Consider the following 17,077-nt stretch of genomic DNA (forward strand, 5'->3'; position numbering starts at 1 on the left):
ACCCAGTTTATTAAGTGCTCTGACAGAGCCATGCAAAAGAGCAAGGAGGAAGGAAAGACTAACTAAGCTTGGGGTGATTTCAGATGGTTTCTTGGAAAAAGCAGCATTTGTACCAGTATTTATAGGAAGGCAGGCCTTTTATTGGCAGGCATGGGGTGTGGGAGAGGGGAACAAAGACATTCCAGGTAGAGGAAGAGTTTGAGCAAAGGTATGGCATTGGCAGGAGGCAGAACATGAGTCATCCACTGTGACTGAGGCCTGTGAGGCTGTCAGAGACTGACTGTGGAGGGCCTTGAATGATAGGCTAAGGAGCTTGGATTTAAACCTGCAGGCCAAGGGAACCCTTGGTGGCTATAGATATGGTCATCTTGGCATTTGAAACATGACTCTGAGGGCCTCTGTGCAAGTAGAACAGATGGGAAGCAGGTGCATGACACCGTCCCATGTGCCCCTATGCTCAGCAGAGGCTTCTCAGAGCCTGAAGTCCTACAAGAACTACTCCTTCTTCCCTTCTCTTCTTCCAATGTTCTACTCCTCCCACAGGACACACCCAGCTCAAATACACCCTATCTGGAAGCTTTCACTGCCTTCCAGTAGGTGATTTCCTCTGTGAGGCCCATCAGTATCCTGCTCTGGGATTCTTCAGTGACATGTTGTATTCTTATGCATCCCAGCCAGATGGAGAAATCTTCAAGGACAGGTTGTGAATCTCATCCAGTTTTGCATCTCCAGTGCATAGTATGGGTTTTGGCACATGGAAAACCACTGGGGAACTCTTCACCAGTGAATTAGAGAAAGAGAAAGTACATGAAGAGAAAGAAGAAATGGGAGAAGGGGAGGAGAATACTTGGAGAGAGGGAGGGAAGGGGGCAGAGAGATAGGGTGTTGGTATGGTCAAGGGAAATAAGAGGAAGAGTGTAGAGGAGAGCACAGGGCCAATGTGGGTTCTTTCTTCTTCCCATCAGTAGCACCAAGTATCAGACCTGCCACAGTGAGTGTCAGGCTTTGGAATCAACCAGATGTGGGTTCATATTCTGGTTCTATCACTTAGTGACCATGTGCCTTTAGACAAGACACGTCACCTCTTGGGCATTAATTTCATCAACTGTGGAATGATGATAATACTAGTTCTTCCTACATGGGTGTTTTAGAACTTAAGAATAGAGTCTGTCATACAGAGTGAAGCAAGTCAGAAAGAGAAAAACAAATACCATATGCTAACACATATATATGGAATCTAAAAAACAAACAGAAAAAAGTTTCTGAAGAACCTGGGGCAGGACAGGAATAAAGACGCAGACGTAGAGAATGGACTTGAGGACATGGGGGGGGGGAAGGGGAAGCTGAGACCAAGTGAGAGACTGGCATGTACATATATACACTACCAAATATAAAATAGGTAGCTAGTGGGAAGCAGCTGCATAGCACAGGGAGATCAGCTCTGTGCTTTGTGACCACCTAGAGGGGTGAGATAGGGAGGGTGGGAAGGAGATGAAAGAGGGAGGGGATATATGTATACTTATAGCTGATTCACTTTGTTATACAGCAGAAACTAACACAAAAGTGTAAAGCAATTATACTCCAATAAAGTTTAAAAAAATAGATGTGAGTTCTTTGAGGGCAGGGATCCAACATCTAACAAGGGCTGTGGCACAACTGTGTGCTCAACAAATAATTACTGACTGAAGGAGTAAGTGATTGCCCTAGAAGAACTGTTTTCCACACTGGGGAGAAGTGCTCCATTCCACAAGAGACAGAGGCTAAGCACTTGTGTACCAGTGTACCAGTAAAGGAGAAACACAGTCCCAGTAAAAATTTTCAGCTAAGTTGATATACATTAAAAGCATCAATATAGTGATCAGGGGATAAATAAAAACTTTTGGTAGACTTTCTTATATTTACTGATTTTATTCTGAATTACATATGATGCAGGGGATACCCTAACTTTTAGCGTTTAGAGACTCTAAATGTCTTAATTTGGTCCTACTTAAGCAATAGAAATTAACATGATCTAGTCCCCTACCCCAGAGCAGCTCCTGGGGAGAGAGACCCAGACACACAACACACTACAACAACACACTATGTAACTAAGGTTGGCATAGAGGGGTCTGTAGGAAGCATTGGTGTGGGAGCCCAGAGAAACACAGTCCTCCTAGGGGCAACAGAGGAATCAAATAGGAATGGGGATACAGTGTGGGGGATAGAGAAATCAAATGGAGAATAGAAAAGAATGATTGCTGAATAAGAGGTAGTAAGCAGAAAAGAGATCACATTGGGGAGGAAGGAAAGCTGGAAGTAGGGAGTGAGGGAGGAGGCTGACAGGCAGGGAAGGAGACCCCTCTGGAGGCGGAAAGAGGCAGGATCACTTCCGGCTGGGGAGGGGGAGCAGATAGGCTCAGACCTAAAGAGAGGCTTGGAGAGAGCGGACGCCTTCTGGACGGGAGAGGTGAGCTAAAGTGCCCTGCTTTACTGAAGACCTTGTGGGGGACTCCAGGCTAGGGTTTGACGTGCTTGACTCCACACATCCCTAGGGTTTGAAGGAAACCTGCTAGAGGTTCAGGAGCTAACCGCATAGAAGTGGTCGGATTTAGAGGTGTCTGGACTCGGTTTGCAAGGGAGAAAGGAGAGGGCAGAATCCCCTTTGGGCAACGGAAAGAGATATCTGGACTCAGTTCGGGCTGCAGGAAGGAGGGATGCTGACCCGGTTGGGACTGCAGAAAAGAGAGATGGAGAAATAGTTCCGGCCATAGAAAGAATGGAACACGATCCAATTAGGTAGGGAGATAGGCGATGGGAGGCTTCGTTTAAACTGGAGAGAGGTCGCAGGACCTGGCTTGGGCCACAGAAAGTAGAGATTGGGAGCTAGAAAAAGCAAGGGGCAGAATCCTTATTATACATCTGAAATGACCTGGCTCAGAGGGGAGAAAAGAGGGGCTAGGACCCGGTTGATACCGGTTTGAAAAGAAAGGGACAGAACCTGGTAGCGTTTGGGAAGGATTACACAAAAGCCTAATACCATAGGATTTGTGGGTGGGGTAACCATGTTGCAGTAAGGGCGGGATGGTCACTTGCAGACGTGGAAGTAGGGGTGCGGTGTTGCGGAAGGGGCAGTGCAGGCACTTACTGCAGAGCATAGGGAGGGGGCATATAAAGAGAAGAGGAGGTGCGGAGGAGTACAGCAGAGCGGAGGGAGGGGGCATTACAGAAAAGGACAGTGCGCTGCGTGGGTATACTGCAGAGGAGAGGTGTATGGTGTTGGGGAAGGCGCAGAACGAAGAGGTGCTGCAGAGCGGAGGGAGAGGGACCGGTGTTGGGGGAAGGGTTGGAATGAGACGAGATACAGTTAGAAAGAGTGGGTCAGGAGTGGCGTCAAGATGTTCTGCTGCTTTGCTGGCAGAGGGCTTATGTGGGATTGAGGTGGTCAGGCTGTCCAGTCCACCAAAGCACATGCGCGCTGAGCGCCTGCGGTTGCCCTCACGCCTCTGGTTGATGTGCATGCGCACTACCGAGTTGCGGTAAGGGTGTTTGTAGGGTAAAGGGGCGGGATCGAGAGCAGGCTTGCGGTTTCTTGGAGGCAAAAGGAGCTAGGATTTGGAAGCCAGATGGTCTGGGTTTCTAGGTATGAGAACCCAGTAGTTGAAGGGTTTGGGGCCCAAGGTTTGATCAGAACCCCCTCCTTCAGGATTGGCAGGAGACCTGATGAATGTCCACCTCCCTCTTATTCTTTCCTGACTCAGGCCCCTTCTCGGCTTTCCAGAAAAATGGATAGTAGAAATGACTCCGATTATAAGACGACCCCATTCCAGGTGAGGCCCTTCTGCATTCTTGGCAGGCCATCTGCCCTATTCTGAGTTCATTTAAGGCTGTTGACCCCCTACCACTCTGTAGTTGCATAATTTCCTGCCTAACCTGTTTCAGTCCTCCCCTGAATGGTGGAGGAGGAGGTGAAGAAAACCTGCCTATTTCTTGCTCCCTTCCTCTTCCTTCACCCTCCCCTTCAATCAGTCACCATTCAGAGGAGGGGGAGGTTTTGTAGAAAGGGTGGGTTGTAGGGAGGCCAGATGGCTCAGCACGTTATAATCTTAAGTGTGTAGGGCCCTCTGGGAGCCTGGGCTTCACTTCCCTCCAGATGTACAGGCTGAGGCAACAGAAGAAGATAGTGTCTTGCTGATGCATACCCTCTTGTCATCAACCAAGGACCTACTGGCTATTGACCCACCAGTTGCCAACCGGCCTAAGAAAAGCAAGACCAAGAAGGCCCCTATTAAGGCTATCACTAAGACAGTACGCACTGCCCCTCCAGTTCCATCTGCCAATGTGATTACCACCAACAAGCCTAAAATAACTTTTCTGGCTTTAAACCTGCCAATCATCCCCCAGATCAACCAGGCTTCAGCTACCACTGAGGTAGTCAATACTCAGGCTTCTTCATTCACCGCTCAGCCTAAGAAAGCCAACAAGACAGAGTTACTGCTAAGGCAGCCCGAGGCTCCCAATTTCCAACTGGCAGTGAGAGTGTTACTACACAGATCAAGTTACCCTTGTAGGCCCTAAATGTGCCAGTCATCCCACAGACTATCCAGGCTCCGATTGCCACTGAGTCAGCCAATTCTCAAGCCTTGTTAGCCTCCATCAAGCCTAAGAAAGCTCCCAAGGCTAAGAAGGCTAACAATAAGGCCATAGCTAGTGCCACTGAGATCTCACTGGCTCCATCCACCACCTACTCAGCTACCATCCAAGGCCAAATTACCTCCATCCGAACTAAGAAAACCTCCAAAGCCAAGAAAGCAACTGTTAAGGACACAAATACTGACACTGAACTCCTAGAGACCCCAGATGCCACTGAGACAGCTACCAGGCAGATTGAGGCCTCAGCAGCAGCTATCTGGCCCAAAAAATCCAAAGTCAAGAAGGCTGCCTATAAGGGCCCAAATTCTGCCTGTGAGATCTCTGAGGCCCCACCTGCCAGTCAAATGGTCACAAAACAAGCCCTAGCAGCCACCCTCCGGGTCAAGAGGTTGCCACTAAAGCCCGGACAACTGAAAGCCAGACTCAAATTGACAAAGGGGCCCAGGCCAAGATGACTACCCCTCAGATCAATATAAGTGCCCTTGAGACTCAGGTTGTTGCTGCTGTCCAGGCCCTGGCAGATGACTACCTGGCTCAGTTGAGTCTGGAGCCCACAACCAGGACCCGGGGCAAGAGGAACCGAAAGGTGAGATCTCTGACATCACCGTCCTTAACTCTGTACTTCTTTTCCATTCCTATCTGCCTGGTTTGTTCACTTGTTCTTTTAAGTTTACTGAGCCAGTCCCTGCATTCACATAGGCTGTGAGAGATGCTGAGAGGAATGTGATATAGTTCCTGCTGCTTTGCAGTTCAAAGATTGGTGGGGATATAAGACATCCATACACTTAGCTACAAACTGGATATAATTCAACTTGTATTTATCAATACATAGTAGTTAGCATGGACCAGGCTTTGTGTTGGGTATAGTCACACAGGTTATGCTTTTATGTTTTAAAGTAACTCTTACCAGCTAGGTCCCAGTGTTACAGATAAGAAAACCAAGTCCCAGAGAGGTGAAGTGACTTGTTGAAGGGGTACAGCTAGTAGAGCCAGTGGTGGCCAAAAGAAGAGGAAGAACCAGACCCTGCCCTTGGGTTGCTTCTGTCTTGGCAGGGAAATGAAACTCCTGCCTGGAAGACAGTGAAAGACAAATCTAGAACTCAGTGTGGCTAATGGTAAGGTCAGGACTCCTACAGGGAGGGTTTAGGCGACTTTCAGGAATAGGCAGGGTGAGGAGACAGAGCCATCTCTTTCACCTGGTGATTTTGGACCTTTCTGCTTTCTGATGATGCAGTCCAAGCATCTGAATGGGGATGAGAGAGGTGGTGGTAATTATAGGTGGATTCCATGGTGCCAGAGGCCTCCGCTATCCCGAGATGTGGCCATTTTGCAAGAAAGGGTAAGAATCCAATGCTGCCCAGTCTCTTCTCTTCTTCACCTGCCCTCTTCTCTGTCATTCTTCCAAGTTTTATGAAAACATATTGAGATCTCCCCATGTATTCCTCTTCTCCCAGGCAAATAAGTTGGTGAAATACCTGTTGGTTAAGGACCAGACAAAGATCCCCATCAAGCGCTCAGGTAGAGTCATCCCAATCCTCCTCCCTGAGCTCTCCTTTCTACTCCCCTCTCCTCCCTGCCCTGGGGGTAACAATTTAGTTTTATGGCCTCTTCATTCTCTCATCTATCCTCCTCTGCCCTTTTCACACTCTGTCATGGCTGGCATCTCCCATTAACACAGTTCAGGACTCAGACTACACTAACCCCATAGGGCTGGCAAAAGGGCTGCAGCTCTGTGGCCCCTTCTCAGCCCAGCTGCTCCCACCTCTCCCTTCCTGCAGACATGCTGAAGGATGTCATCCAAGAATATGATGAATATTTCCCAGAGATCATTGAACGAGCAAGCTATGCTCTGGAGAAGGTGAAGGGACATCCTCTGTGGGATGGGCACAATGGGGAAGTCTTGAATGGAACAAAGGTGTACACGTCCCTTTGCGGGGGACCACAGAGGCTCCCTAATCCAGCCCCATCACTGTGCAAATGAGCAGACGATGGCCTAGGGAGGGTCGTAGACTAGCCTCGGGTCACACAGCAAGTACAGCTAGGACCCAAGCCACCCAGCTTAGTCCTGGCTTCTGTCTACTGCTGGACATGTCCTGTAGTGTATTTCAGTTGCTCACCTCTCCCTTCCATCCCCCATTATCTGTCTCCCTAGAGTCCCATTAAGCATAAAGACTATTTTGATAACAATAGTACATTTGTTACCTGTTTGCTGTGTTAGTTAAGTGCTTTACATGAATTATTTCACTGCCTAGGCTGAATTTTGTGACCTCACAGGCTATTCTTTTACTTGGCAGATGTTTCGAGTCAATCTGAAGGAAATTGATAAACAAAGTAGCTTGTATATTCTCATCAGCATTCAGGAATCCTCTGCAGGCATCCTGGGAACGTAAGCTGGGAAAGGGCTGGGATGGGAGGGAGGCTTCTGCTTTTGTCCATGGTACTACTCCATCCCTGTCCTCTCCCCACATCCCCTAGGAAGTCAGGAAAGACAGAGCCTAAAAACCCCTTTTCCATATCCCACATGTAGTTGGAGCCCTACACATAGTAGTCGTGCCTGTTTATGATTGAATGGAGGTTGTAGGTCCTCCTGGACCTACAGGAATGACCTGGAGGCAGGTCATTCCTACTGTCAAGTTTTCTGTATCTCCAGAAGCTTCCCTGTTGTTGCTTGTCTCTTCCTATTGACCTTGGTAGAGTGGTTCCCAAGGGAGGGCTTCCTGGTATGAGTGAATCATGAGGGTTGAAGGGCAGGAGCATCAGTGGGGCCATGCCTAGAATTCTTTTGGAGCTGAGGGGTCTGGAAGAGAAAGAAGGGACTTATATTGGCTGGGTATCCGGGTTGTAGTGGGTTGACAAATACAAGTACAATTCTATCCTCTCAGCAACCTGGGGAGAGGAAAATGTGATTTTCCCATTTTATGAATAAGAGAGTCTAAGTGCCTTGCCCAGGGTCACATAGAGCTTGAAGCATAGACTGGGCAGAATTCTCTCATATCTGAAGAATCTGGGAGAAGCTAACCTAGTAGGCTGGCTGGTGTGTATTTTTTTGCAGATGGCTGCTGGATGTAAACCTTCTCTCTGTCCCATTATTTCCCTAGGACCAAGGACACACCCAAACTAGATCTTCTCATGGTGATTCTGAGTGTCATTTTTATGAATGGCAACAAGGCCAATAAGGGTGAGTTGCTGGGCTGGCAGCTGAATGGGGGGTCATGGTCGGAATTCCACATGTTCATTTTCTATCCCTGTTTCCTTTTGCCTCCCCTTGCAGCTGTCATCTGGGAGTTGCTGCCCAAGTTGGGGCTGCACCCTGGGTATGATTGGGCTCTGTCAGCAGTTGCTGTCCGTGTTGTCCTTTGGCAAGAGAGGATGGTCCCAGGATTGCATCAGCCTGGTGGTCTGGTGGAGGGGGCAGGGTTGCTGGACTGGGTAGAGGGTCCAGGGTTCTGACCTGGGTAGATGGGGAAATGGTCCTGAACTCTCTGCTTCCCCTTTCTCCTATGTTCTTTCTCTGTTCTAAGCTGATATATAAGATAGACCTTCAGGGCATCCCTGATAAAGAACCATCTGGCCTCAACTGCCTGCTTCTAGTGACCATGTGTTCACTACTTTCCTGAGTTCATTGAGATGGTCTTATGTACTAGAGAGGTCTCTTCCATGTTGGGAAATGCCTCTGCCCCCATGTGGGAAGTTCTGATCTTGGTTCATGGGTTGTTTTTCCCATTGTTAGGGTAAGGCACTCACTCTTTGGGGAGGTGAGGAAGCTCATCACAGACGAGTTTGTGAAGCAGAAGTAAGTGGTGTTTTGGGGCTTTGTCAGGCCATGAAGTGTTCTGAGTGTGCCGATCTGGTCCAGAAAGTGCTCGATTGCCCTTTTCTTACACTACCTTTAGAGGTATGGGCATCCTGTTCCCTAGAACTGAGTCCATGGTGGACCATACCAGGGCTGGGCCAGACCAAACACAAGGCCCTTGCTGTGGGGTGTGCTCAGAGCAGAATGCCCAAAGAATGGCTCCTCTGTTTACAACACACCCGATAGAAACTTGGGTTTACTCCTCACAGGTGGCAGGATACTTTGGCCTCCCTGTGACACCATGCCCTATACACGCGTCCCCTGCCACACCAAGTGACTACTTTGCACAGGGCCAATGGGAAATGGCTCAGTATTGGAGGTCAAGACCATGAACTGTGTTTTGGAGTGAGTCTAGGGAAGGAGGGCCTTGGAAATCCTTCTCCAGGAGCTGAGTTTAGTTTTTCTTTGGAGGAGGTTGCCACCTGGTCCCAAGTGGTTAGACAACAGGTTTGCTTGGTTAGAAGCAAGTTTCATTTCCTTTCTTCAAGGTATCTGGAATACAAGAGGGTCCCCAACAGCAGACCACCTGAATATGAGTTCTTCTGGGGCTTGTGCTCCTACCATGAGACTAGCAAGATGAAAGTTCTCAAGTTTGCATGCAAGGTAATAGGAGAGCTGCCCTGACTTGGCATATTAAGGGTACAGGATGTCTCTGGCTGGGGTAGGCAGTGTACAGGGATGGGCAGGTATAGGGAAGTCTGCAGTTCATATATAAGCACATGGAACTTCATTTATGTCCCAGAATGCTGCTTGACATAAAGTTTACATTGTTTCATTCATGTTCATACTTCGTATTAGTCTCCTCAACTGCCATAACAAAATACTATAGACTGGGTGGCTTAAACAACAGAAAATTATTTTATCATAGTCCTGAAGGCTGGAAGTCCTAGATCAAGGTCCAGCAGTGTTAGTTTCTAGTGAAGCCTCTCCTCCTGGCTTGCAGATGAATACCTTCTTGCTGTGTTCATGGTGGTGAGAGAGAGTCTCTTCTTATAAGGACACTAATCCTATTGGATCAAGGACCCACCATTATGACCTCATTAAACTTTACTTCCATAAAGGCCTACCTCCAAATATAGTCACATTCGAGGTTGGTACTTCAAAATATGAATTTTGGGGGGACACAAACATTCAATCCACAACATACTCTCTTATCGTTTCCCATATTACAGATGAAGACACTTAGGCTCAGTGAGATTAAGTAGCTTGTCCAAGGTCACACAGCACCTAAGTTATCGAACTGAAATTGGATCTCAGGACTGACCCATGATAGAGTCCCAACAACTAAGACTTTTTTTTAAATGCTACTATTAGTTTTATACAAAGCCCATGGTAGGTATTTAATACATAATTACAAATGTTATTTTTCTTATAATGATTGTAATTCTCATTTTAGGTGCAGAAGAAAGACCCCAAGGACTGGGCCGTGCAGTACCAGGAGGCAGTGGAGATGGAAGTCCAAGCTGCAGCTGTGGCTGTAGCTGAGGCTGAGGCCAGGGCTGAGGCAAGAGCCCAAATGGGGATTGGAGAGGAAGCTGTGGCTGGGCCCTGGAATTGGGATGACATGGATATCGACTGCCTAACAAGGGAAGAGTTAGGTAATGATGCTCAGGCCTGGGGCAGATTTTCACTTGAAATTGAGGCCAGAGCCCAAGAAAATGCAAATGCCAGCACCAACATTGACTTCAGCAGAGGAGCTAGCACCAGGGCTAGCTATAGCGATGGTGCTAGTATTAGCTTCAGTGGTGTCCCCAGCCCCAGTAATGTCTTTGGTGATAGGGCTGGCATTAGCTTTGGTGGAACATGCAGCACCAGTGCCAGCTTCAGCAGCGTAGCCAGCATTTGCTTTGGTGGCACACCCAGCACTTGCTCCACTTCCAGTGGTGGAGCCAGCATTAGCTTTGGTGGTGCAGCCAGCACCAGCTCTAGTTTCAGCAGTGAAGCCAGCATTAGCTTTGGTGGCACACCTTGCACCAGTACCAACTTCAGTGGTGGGGTCAGCTCTAGTTTCAGTGGCCCACTCAACACCAGTACAAGTTTCAGTGGTGGAGCCAGCTCTGGTTTTGGAGGCATACTCAGTACCCCTGCTGGCTTCAGTGATGCACTCAGTATGAGCACCAGCTTTGGCAGTACACTCGGCACCAGTGCAGTCTTTAGTGGTGCACTTAGCACCAGCACTGGCTTTGGTGGCACACTCAGCACTAGTGTCTACTTTGGTGGCTCTCCCAGTTCCAGTGCCAGATTTGGTGGCAAACTCAGTACCAGTATCTGCTTTGGTGGCTTTCCTAGCACCAGCACTGGTTTTGATGGTGTACTCAGTACCAGTGTCTCCTTTGGTAGCTCTTTCAGCAATAGCACTGAATTTGGTGGTACACTAAGCACCAGCTTCTGCTTTGGTGATTCTCCCAGCACTAGTGCCAGCTTTGGTGGTACACTCAGCACCAGTCTTGGCTTAGGTGGTGCACTCAACACCAGTGCTGGTTTTAGCAGTGCTGTCAGCATTAGCATTGCCTTCAACAGTGCACCCAGCGCCAACTCTGGCTTTGGCAGTGTGTTCAGCACCAGTACTGACTTCAGTGGGGCACCTAACACCACTACTGACTTTGGCAGTGCTCCCAGTACCAGCATTGGCTTTGGTGGAGCCCCCAGCACCAGATTCTGCTTTGACAGTGTGTCTAACACCAACCTATGTTTTGGTGGCCCTCCTAGTACAAGCACCTGCTTTAGTGGTCCTACGAGTGCCAGTTTTGGTGATGGACTCAGCACCAGTGCTGGTTTCAGCTTTTGTGACAGGTTAAGCACCAGCATAGGATTTGGTGGTGGACTGAGCACCAACTCTGGCTTTGGTGGTGGACTGATCTCCAGTGATATCTTTGGTGGTAGGCTGGGCACCAATGCTGGTTTTGGCAGCACACTTGGCACCAGTGCTGACTTTAGTAGTGGCCTCAGCATCAGTGATGGCTTTGGCGGTGGGCCTAATACCAGCTTCGATGGAAGACTGAGCACCATCATTGGCTTTGGCAGTGGTTCCAACACCAGCACTGGCTTTACTGGTGAACCCCACACCAGCACCGGCTTTATTGGTGGACCCACTTCCATTGTTGGCTTTGGCAGTGGACTGAGCACCGATGCTGGCTTCAACGGTGGACCAAGCAGTAGTGCTGGCTATGGCAGTGGACTGAGCAATGCTGCTGGCTTTAGTGGTGGAGCCACCAGCCTTGGTGCCTGTAGCTTCTCCTATGGCTAGTGAGGTTTCAGGTAATTACAACATTTCCACAGCCAAGGCCAATGGGGATGGGTATAAGAGCTGGGAGATGTTATAAGAAACCCCAAGGTGGGAGGGCAGGGTGGGGAGATGAGCACAATGAAGGAAGTATGAGAAAATAGTATATTTGGTGCTAAAATGTGTTTCTGTTTGGTGTTTTGTTTTCAGATTTATATCGCATGTTTACAGATACCGCTAATGAATTGCAGCAGTCCTTCCCATGGAGCCAAGGTACATCCTTGGAATCTTTGTCCACACAGCAATCTAAGCAGATATTACCAATCAGCTGAGGGTGACATACTATGAAAAAATCTGTTTGCCAATCCTGCTTTGTTGTTTGCTTTCTGTGTCTTGTCATATTTGATATGAGTGACATTAAATTTGAAAAATGAATTGCGGTTTGTTCTGTCTTTTAATGTGCCTAAGTTGTTGTGAGTGACATTTTGGGCTCATATAAGAGCTAGAGATCAGCATAGCTCTTTGGGGAAGGTGGGCTCCAGCTTTAGGCTAAAAGGCAAGTATGACTTCAGTGGGGTAGAGATGTGGGGAAAGCATAGCAGGCAAGGGGATAATACCTTAAGTCAAGATCTAGAAGGGGAAAGCCTGGAACAGAAGGCAAAGGGAGAGGGTTCTGGAGAGTAAGTATAGATTCATTTTGAGATATTTGTGTAAGAATGGGAGGGACGTAACTAAAGGTGGACATGGGAACAAGGGAGGACTTTTTTGGGATAGGAGAGAGACCTGAGCATGTTGCATAGACAGTGGGGGCAAAAGCCAATAGAGAAGGACAGGATATAGATATGGAATAGTCAGGAACTGACTGAATCAACCCATCCTTGGGGAGGTGGGATGGATAGAATACCAGAGAATAGAGGGTGACCCTGACTTTGAACAGGATTTAAGGTGGCTCTAGAAGGAGATAAATGTAGATTTGCTTCAAGCAGTGATCCCAATAAAAAAAGCGATGTGGATCATACAAGGTTTGTGTCTTGCTGGTGGTTGTGATGGAAGGACAAACAAAGTCAGGGGGTGTATGAGTCTGTCTCTTCGCAAGTGGGTTGCTGCTATCTGCCCACAGTAGCTGCATGGAGACTGGCTGAAGAGATAGAATGTAGGATGCAAGCTGGCCAGGTATGGAAGAACAGTGAAGAGGAAGAGGACTGGTGGATTGGGAGATAATGGAGGAATCAAAGGACTATACTCTTGATACAGTACAAGAACAAATATTGTTCATTCAAGAAATACTACATACATGCCTGCTGTGTGGGAGGCATGCTGCTGTGGGAGGCATCCACCCTGTGGATGACACAGAGAGTTTTAAGGACCAGGGGGCCAGTGGTTAGATAGTGGGATGCTTGTATTTAAGAAGTCAGACTGGAGAGAAGTCTAGATGATGCCAACCAAGCAGTGAGTGGCTGAAGGGAAGATGCTCACTGAAGTTGAGGGGGCAGGACACTAGGAGACCAGGGTATTGTCTGAATCATTTATATGGACAGTGAAATAACTCAGGATGGCAACAAGAGTTGGAGAAGGAAGGAGAACTGTGGTCTGAGTGCAGATTCTTCTTTGAATGTAGGGATGAAGGTGTCATGTTCCCAGCCATGTTGCCCACGAAGAAACAAGGCCATAAGCACTCACATGAACCTATCTCCACCCTCACATTTGGAGGTACTACTCCAAAGTCCTTCTTTCCAGGAAGTTCTCACCCAGTCCATACCCCGACAGCACCAGAGCCATTTCATAGGGTCAGGATCTTAAGAGGATCTTGTGGGAAAAGGCTCACAATGACCTCCTTTCCCCTTTTGTAGGCAGTAAGAGAAGTCTTTATTGATCAGGGAATAGGAATTAAGAAGGAAAAAGTTTCATCCTGACCTAGACAGCACCTTGGTTGTAGCTAGAAATCAAGACCTGTTTTGGAGCTGATGAGGGTTTCTTCACTGGAAGCAGGTCTCTTTCAGTGAGGCCAACTCCAGAGTGTTCTCAGTGTAAGAGAATAGCAACAATAGCAGCTCCTAAACGTGAAAGATAGCGAGGACAGAGGCAGTTTTATGTCTTAGAAAGGGCTCAGTAGTGGGCAGGGACAGTGTCCAGGGCTTCCTCAGGTTCCCGGCTGACGTCCACATTCTGAGAGGAGAGAACCCAGTATTAGCAGGAAGCATCCAGCAGTGTGGAGCCCCCACCCCTCCCTGCCTCTTGTCCTCACTGCCAGGCTCCCCTATTTCAGCCAAGCCTGGATCCTGACCCTCTTCTCAGGCAAGCCTGGGGGAACCTCAGCCAGAGGCCTTTTAGGCAGGGTTGCTCTAGCTGTGCGTGTCTATGGTGCCTCGGGTCTGGGCTGTGGTTCCTGCATTTTTGGGTGCTGGTTATTCTACCTGTTGGTGGAAACACCCAAGCTCTGTGGGACTGGGGCTGCCTTTCTGCAGGGGAGGGTGCTTTCACCATGTGCCAGCTTAGGACACAGAGTCCCTCACCTACCTCAGGCTTCTCCCGATGTGTGTTTACAGCCTCCACGTTCAGGTAGATGGACTCCACTTTGCAGCCTCAGAAAAGAACAACCCGTTCATCCATAAGCCACCCGGGTAAGCACAGGTCTTTCCTGAGGTGTCATTCCCTCCTCCACCCGTCACCACCCACACCCCCAGCTCCATGCTGTGTGCAGACTGTGACTGCCCTTTAGGGAGAGGAATTTAGACCACTTGTGTGATGTCAGGGGAAGACACTAGGCCTAAGATACAGGAATGGGGCATCCTCCCAGCTCTTCCCCTAATAGTCTCAGACTTCTCTGAGCCTCCCTTGCCCAGTTGTCAATGGGAATGAGAGATGACAGGAGATGATTTTTGCACCCCTCCCCAGCTCTTGTCTGTGAGACAGAAACCTAATAATAACAATGGAGCTCTGTGGATCCTCCCAGCTGTGTTAGGTGCTAAAGTGGTGGAAGAGTCCTGGTGTCTCTGCCTTGGGGCGACCAGTCCCAGGTAAAATTTATTTCCAGAACTATGCGGTTATGGCAACATCAGAGGTGTGGAAGGTCACAAGGGAGTTCTAGGAAGCCTGAAGAAAGAGGAAGGTGGTATCATTGGGGCCTGGAGCGGGCAGAGGAGGCCCAATGCCTATGGAAGCCCCCTTAGCTCCAACCCTGTGGATTGAACACTAATCCAGGTTTCAGTACACCATCTGCCCTGTTCATACTCCAGAATAGATTTGAGTCTGTCTCTTCATCGCTCATGAACATTCCAGAGCTCACTAATGCCCCCAAAGAGAGTCTCAACTGCCCGGGCTGGTCTTTGAACCCTCTCTTCAAATCTGGCCCCAACATACACTTATTCATCTGGTCCCTTTTGGGGACCCCGTCTTCTACAGCTTTGTGCTGTATGATTGGTGCTCTGGTAGAGACAGAGAAAGCTGGGGCCAGGTCCCAGATTTAGAGGCCACCTCAGTCCTTCCCCATTCTCATCTTGCTATCACCAGCCCTGCCTCTACCAAGACATCCAACTACCCACCCAGGAAATCTCTCTCAGGACTCTTCTGGGAAAATGCTAGGCACTGCAGGCACGATCATGGTGTCTATGTGCTTTTCCCCAGATGAAGGTAGGGGACTCACCATAAGCCACAGGTGTAAGTTTGAGCACTGTGTGCAGAGGGCACCTGAGATAAGGCAGCTCATCTAGAAAGGAGGAGAGAGCAGCCCTCAGAGACAGGGTGCTGGGGAAGGCACCACCTCCCCAGACCTCCAGGCTTGCAGCACTCTCCCTTTCCACCCCCTTCCCCATGGTTGTCTTCACCTGGGCCCTGCTCCCCCACAGTCTTCAGAGACAGTGCTGAGAGCAGGGTGGGGAAGGAGGAAGAGAGCAGAGAGGCAGCCTCAGGAGCAGGGAGGAAGGAGGGCCCTGGAGATCGCAGACAGACCCTGGGTCCCCCAGACGCTGAGGATGGTCACCTCGGAGGTGGCCGACATCCTCACCCACAGGGCAAACATAAGACCAAGGCAGGCCTCCCTCCCGGCCCCAACCTCAGCCCTTCCATGGGCTCCCCCACCACAGAGGCCCACAACAGGTCTCAGCAAGTGTTTTCTGAGGCCCTACTATGCGCCGGGGCCGTGGCTGAGGTGTACGTGCACCTTGGCAGCTCCCGCAGCTTTCTCCCCAGCCCAGGCCTGTGCCCTCTGACTCCTGGGACACTTGTTGATGGACAAGCATTCACCAATTCACTTGTTTCCAGTTACTGAGGATTATGTATAAAGTTGTTCTGAATATTCGCATGCAATTACTCGTATGGCCTTGATGACATTCAGACAGCCCTGATGGGAGGTGATGATCAGGCCCATTCCATGGATGAGGACACTGAGGTTCTGAGAGGGAAGGCACTTGCCCTACATCCCACAACCAGGAAGTGGCAGCGCTGGGACTCGAGCCCAGGATGCTTTGAGGCCAAATGTGTGCTCTTCCCACTGCAGTCTGCTGCCACTGCCTTCGAGGGACTCACAGTGTTGTGGGGTGACACCCCCACCTCACTCCTCTCTGCAGACATCCACCCTCCTGACCACCCAGGCAACCTATACGGCTCCCCATCTCCCTTCATTGAGCCAGAGCTCCACCCGTCACGGCCTCCCTGCCCCTGAGGTTCACTGTAGGCTTTTAAGGCCTGCCACTGACCACTCAGCCTCCTGACACATAAGATTTGGCAATTTCCTGGGCAACCAGTCTACTCCTCCTCCTTGCCTTTGTCACCATCATCTTCAGGTGCTGGGCCCAGTGCTTTTGGTGCACTATCTCATTCCATCCTCACTGATACTCTGCAGGAGTTACTGTTCCTCACTGCACACATGACAAAATAGATTCAGAGAAAGGAAGCGACTTGCCTGAGGTCTCTGACCCAGCTCTGCCACTGCCTGCACAAGTGACCTCAGCCCTGTCTTTTCTCTTTCTGGTCCCCAAAGTTCCTATCTCTCATAGCACAGGATTGGACCCAGCTCTGAGGTCTTATGGGTCTGAGTTCTCAGTCACACCATCTCTCTGGGTCTCAGTTTCCTCACCTGAGTGATAGGGGCAAGAGCATGTGCCCAGTCCTGCCTGGCCCAGCTCTTAAGACAGCTGTGAGAAGATGGCATGGCCTGTGCATGAAAGTGGGTAGTAAGTGGGTAAAGCAGTGTGCAAATGGGAGATGCATGTGCTTCCCATGCACCTCACATATGTCTGAAGTGAGAGGCCTCTGGAATGCACCTGAGATTGGTACCTCTCCCTGCCCCACTGAGCCCTGTGATCTTGGGCAATTCCTTCATCCCTCAGAGCTTCCATTTCCTCTTCTGCACAGTTGGGGTTACAAGGCCGGCC

The 17,077-nt window shown here is 49.4% G+C and overlaps 2 protein-coding genes and 1 non-coding gene across 3 annotated transcripts in view; 2 read left to right on the forward strand and 1 right to left on the reverse strand.

The window, feature by feature from the left end:
* The first annotated feature begins 2,132 nt into the window (after positions 1-2,132).
* Positions 2,133-11,729, forward strand: LOC111169422 (uncharacterized). Its single transcript, XM_089904481.1, has 10 exons — positions 2,133-3,806; positions 5,864-5,968; positions 6,084-6,147; positions 6,408-6,487; positions 6,924-7,015; positions 7,728-7,807; positions 7,901-7,943; positions 8,360-8,422; positions 8,971-9,085; positions 9,879-11,729. Exons 1-10 carry the CDS (start codon positions 3,603-3,605, stop codon positions 11,727-11,729), a joined length of 2,697 nt encoding a protein of 898 aa, XP_089760607.1. The 5' UTR covers positions 2,133-3,602.
* Positions 8,608-8,736, forward strand: LOC115802241 (small nucleolar RNA SNORA11). Its single transcript, XR_004022661.1, has one exon. It is a non-coding gene; the product is annotated as a small nucleolar RNA SNORA11 (small nucleolar RNA).
* A 1,191-nt stretch (positions 11,730-12,920) lies between the features above and the next one.
* PFKFB1 (6-phosphofructo-2-kinase/fructose-2,6-biphosphatase 1) overlaps positions 12,921-17,077 on the reverse strand; it is a 76,549-nt gene continuing 72,392 nt past the window's right edge. Inside the window, exons 12-14 of the mRNA XM_022563587.2 lie at positions 15,349-15,411; positions 14,223-14,287; positions 12,921-13,871 (exon numbers count right to left, since the gene is read on the reverse strand). Coding sequence (XP_022419295.1) covers positions 13,812-13,871; positions 14,223-14,287; positions 15,349-15,411 — 188 coding nt within the window. The 3' untranslated portion in view covers positions 12,921-13,811. The remainder of the gene's footprint in view (positions 13,872-14,222; positions 14,288-15,348; positions 15,412-17,077) is intronic.

The sequence above is a fragment of the Delphinapterus leucas genome, chromosome X, assembly GCF_059928025.1.
Source record: "Delphinapterus leucas isolate spDelLeu-1000000601 "Yukka" chromosome X, BTC_Dleu_Yukka2, whole genome shotgun sequence".
In the NCBI taxonomy this organism is placed as follows: Eukaryota; Metazoa; Chordata; class Mammalia; order Artiodactyla; family Monodontidae; genus Delphinapterus; species Delphinapterus leucas.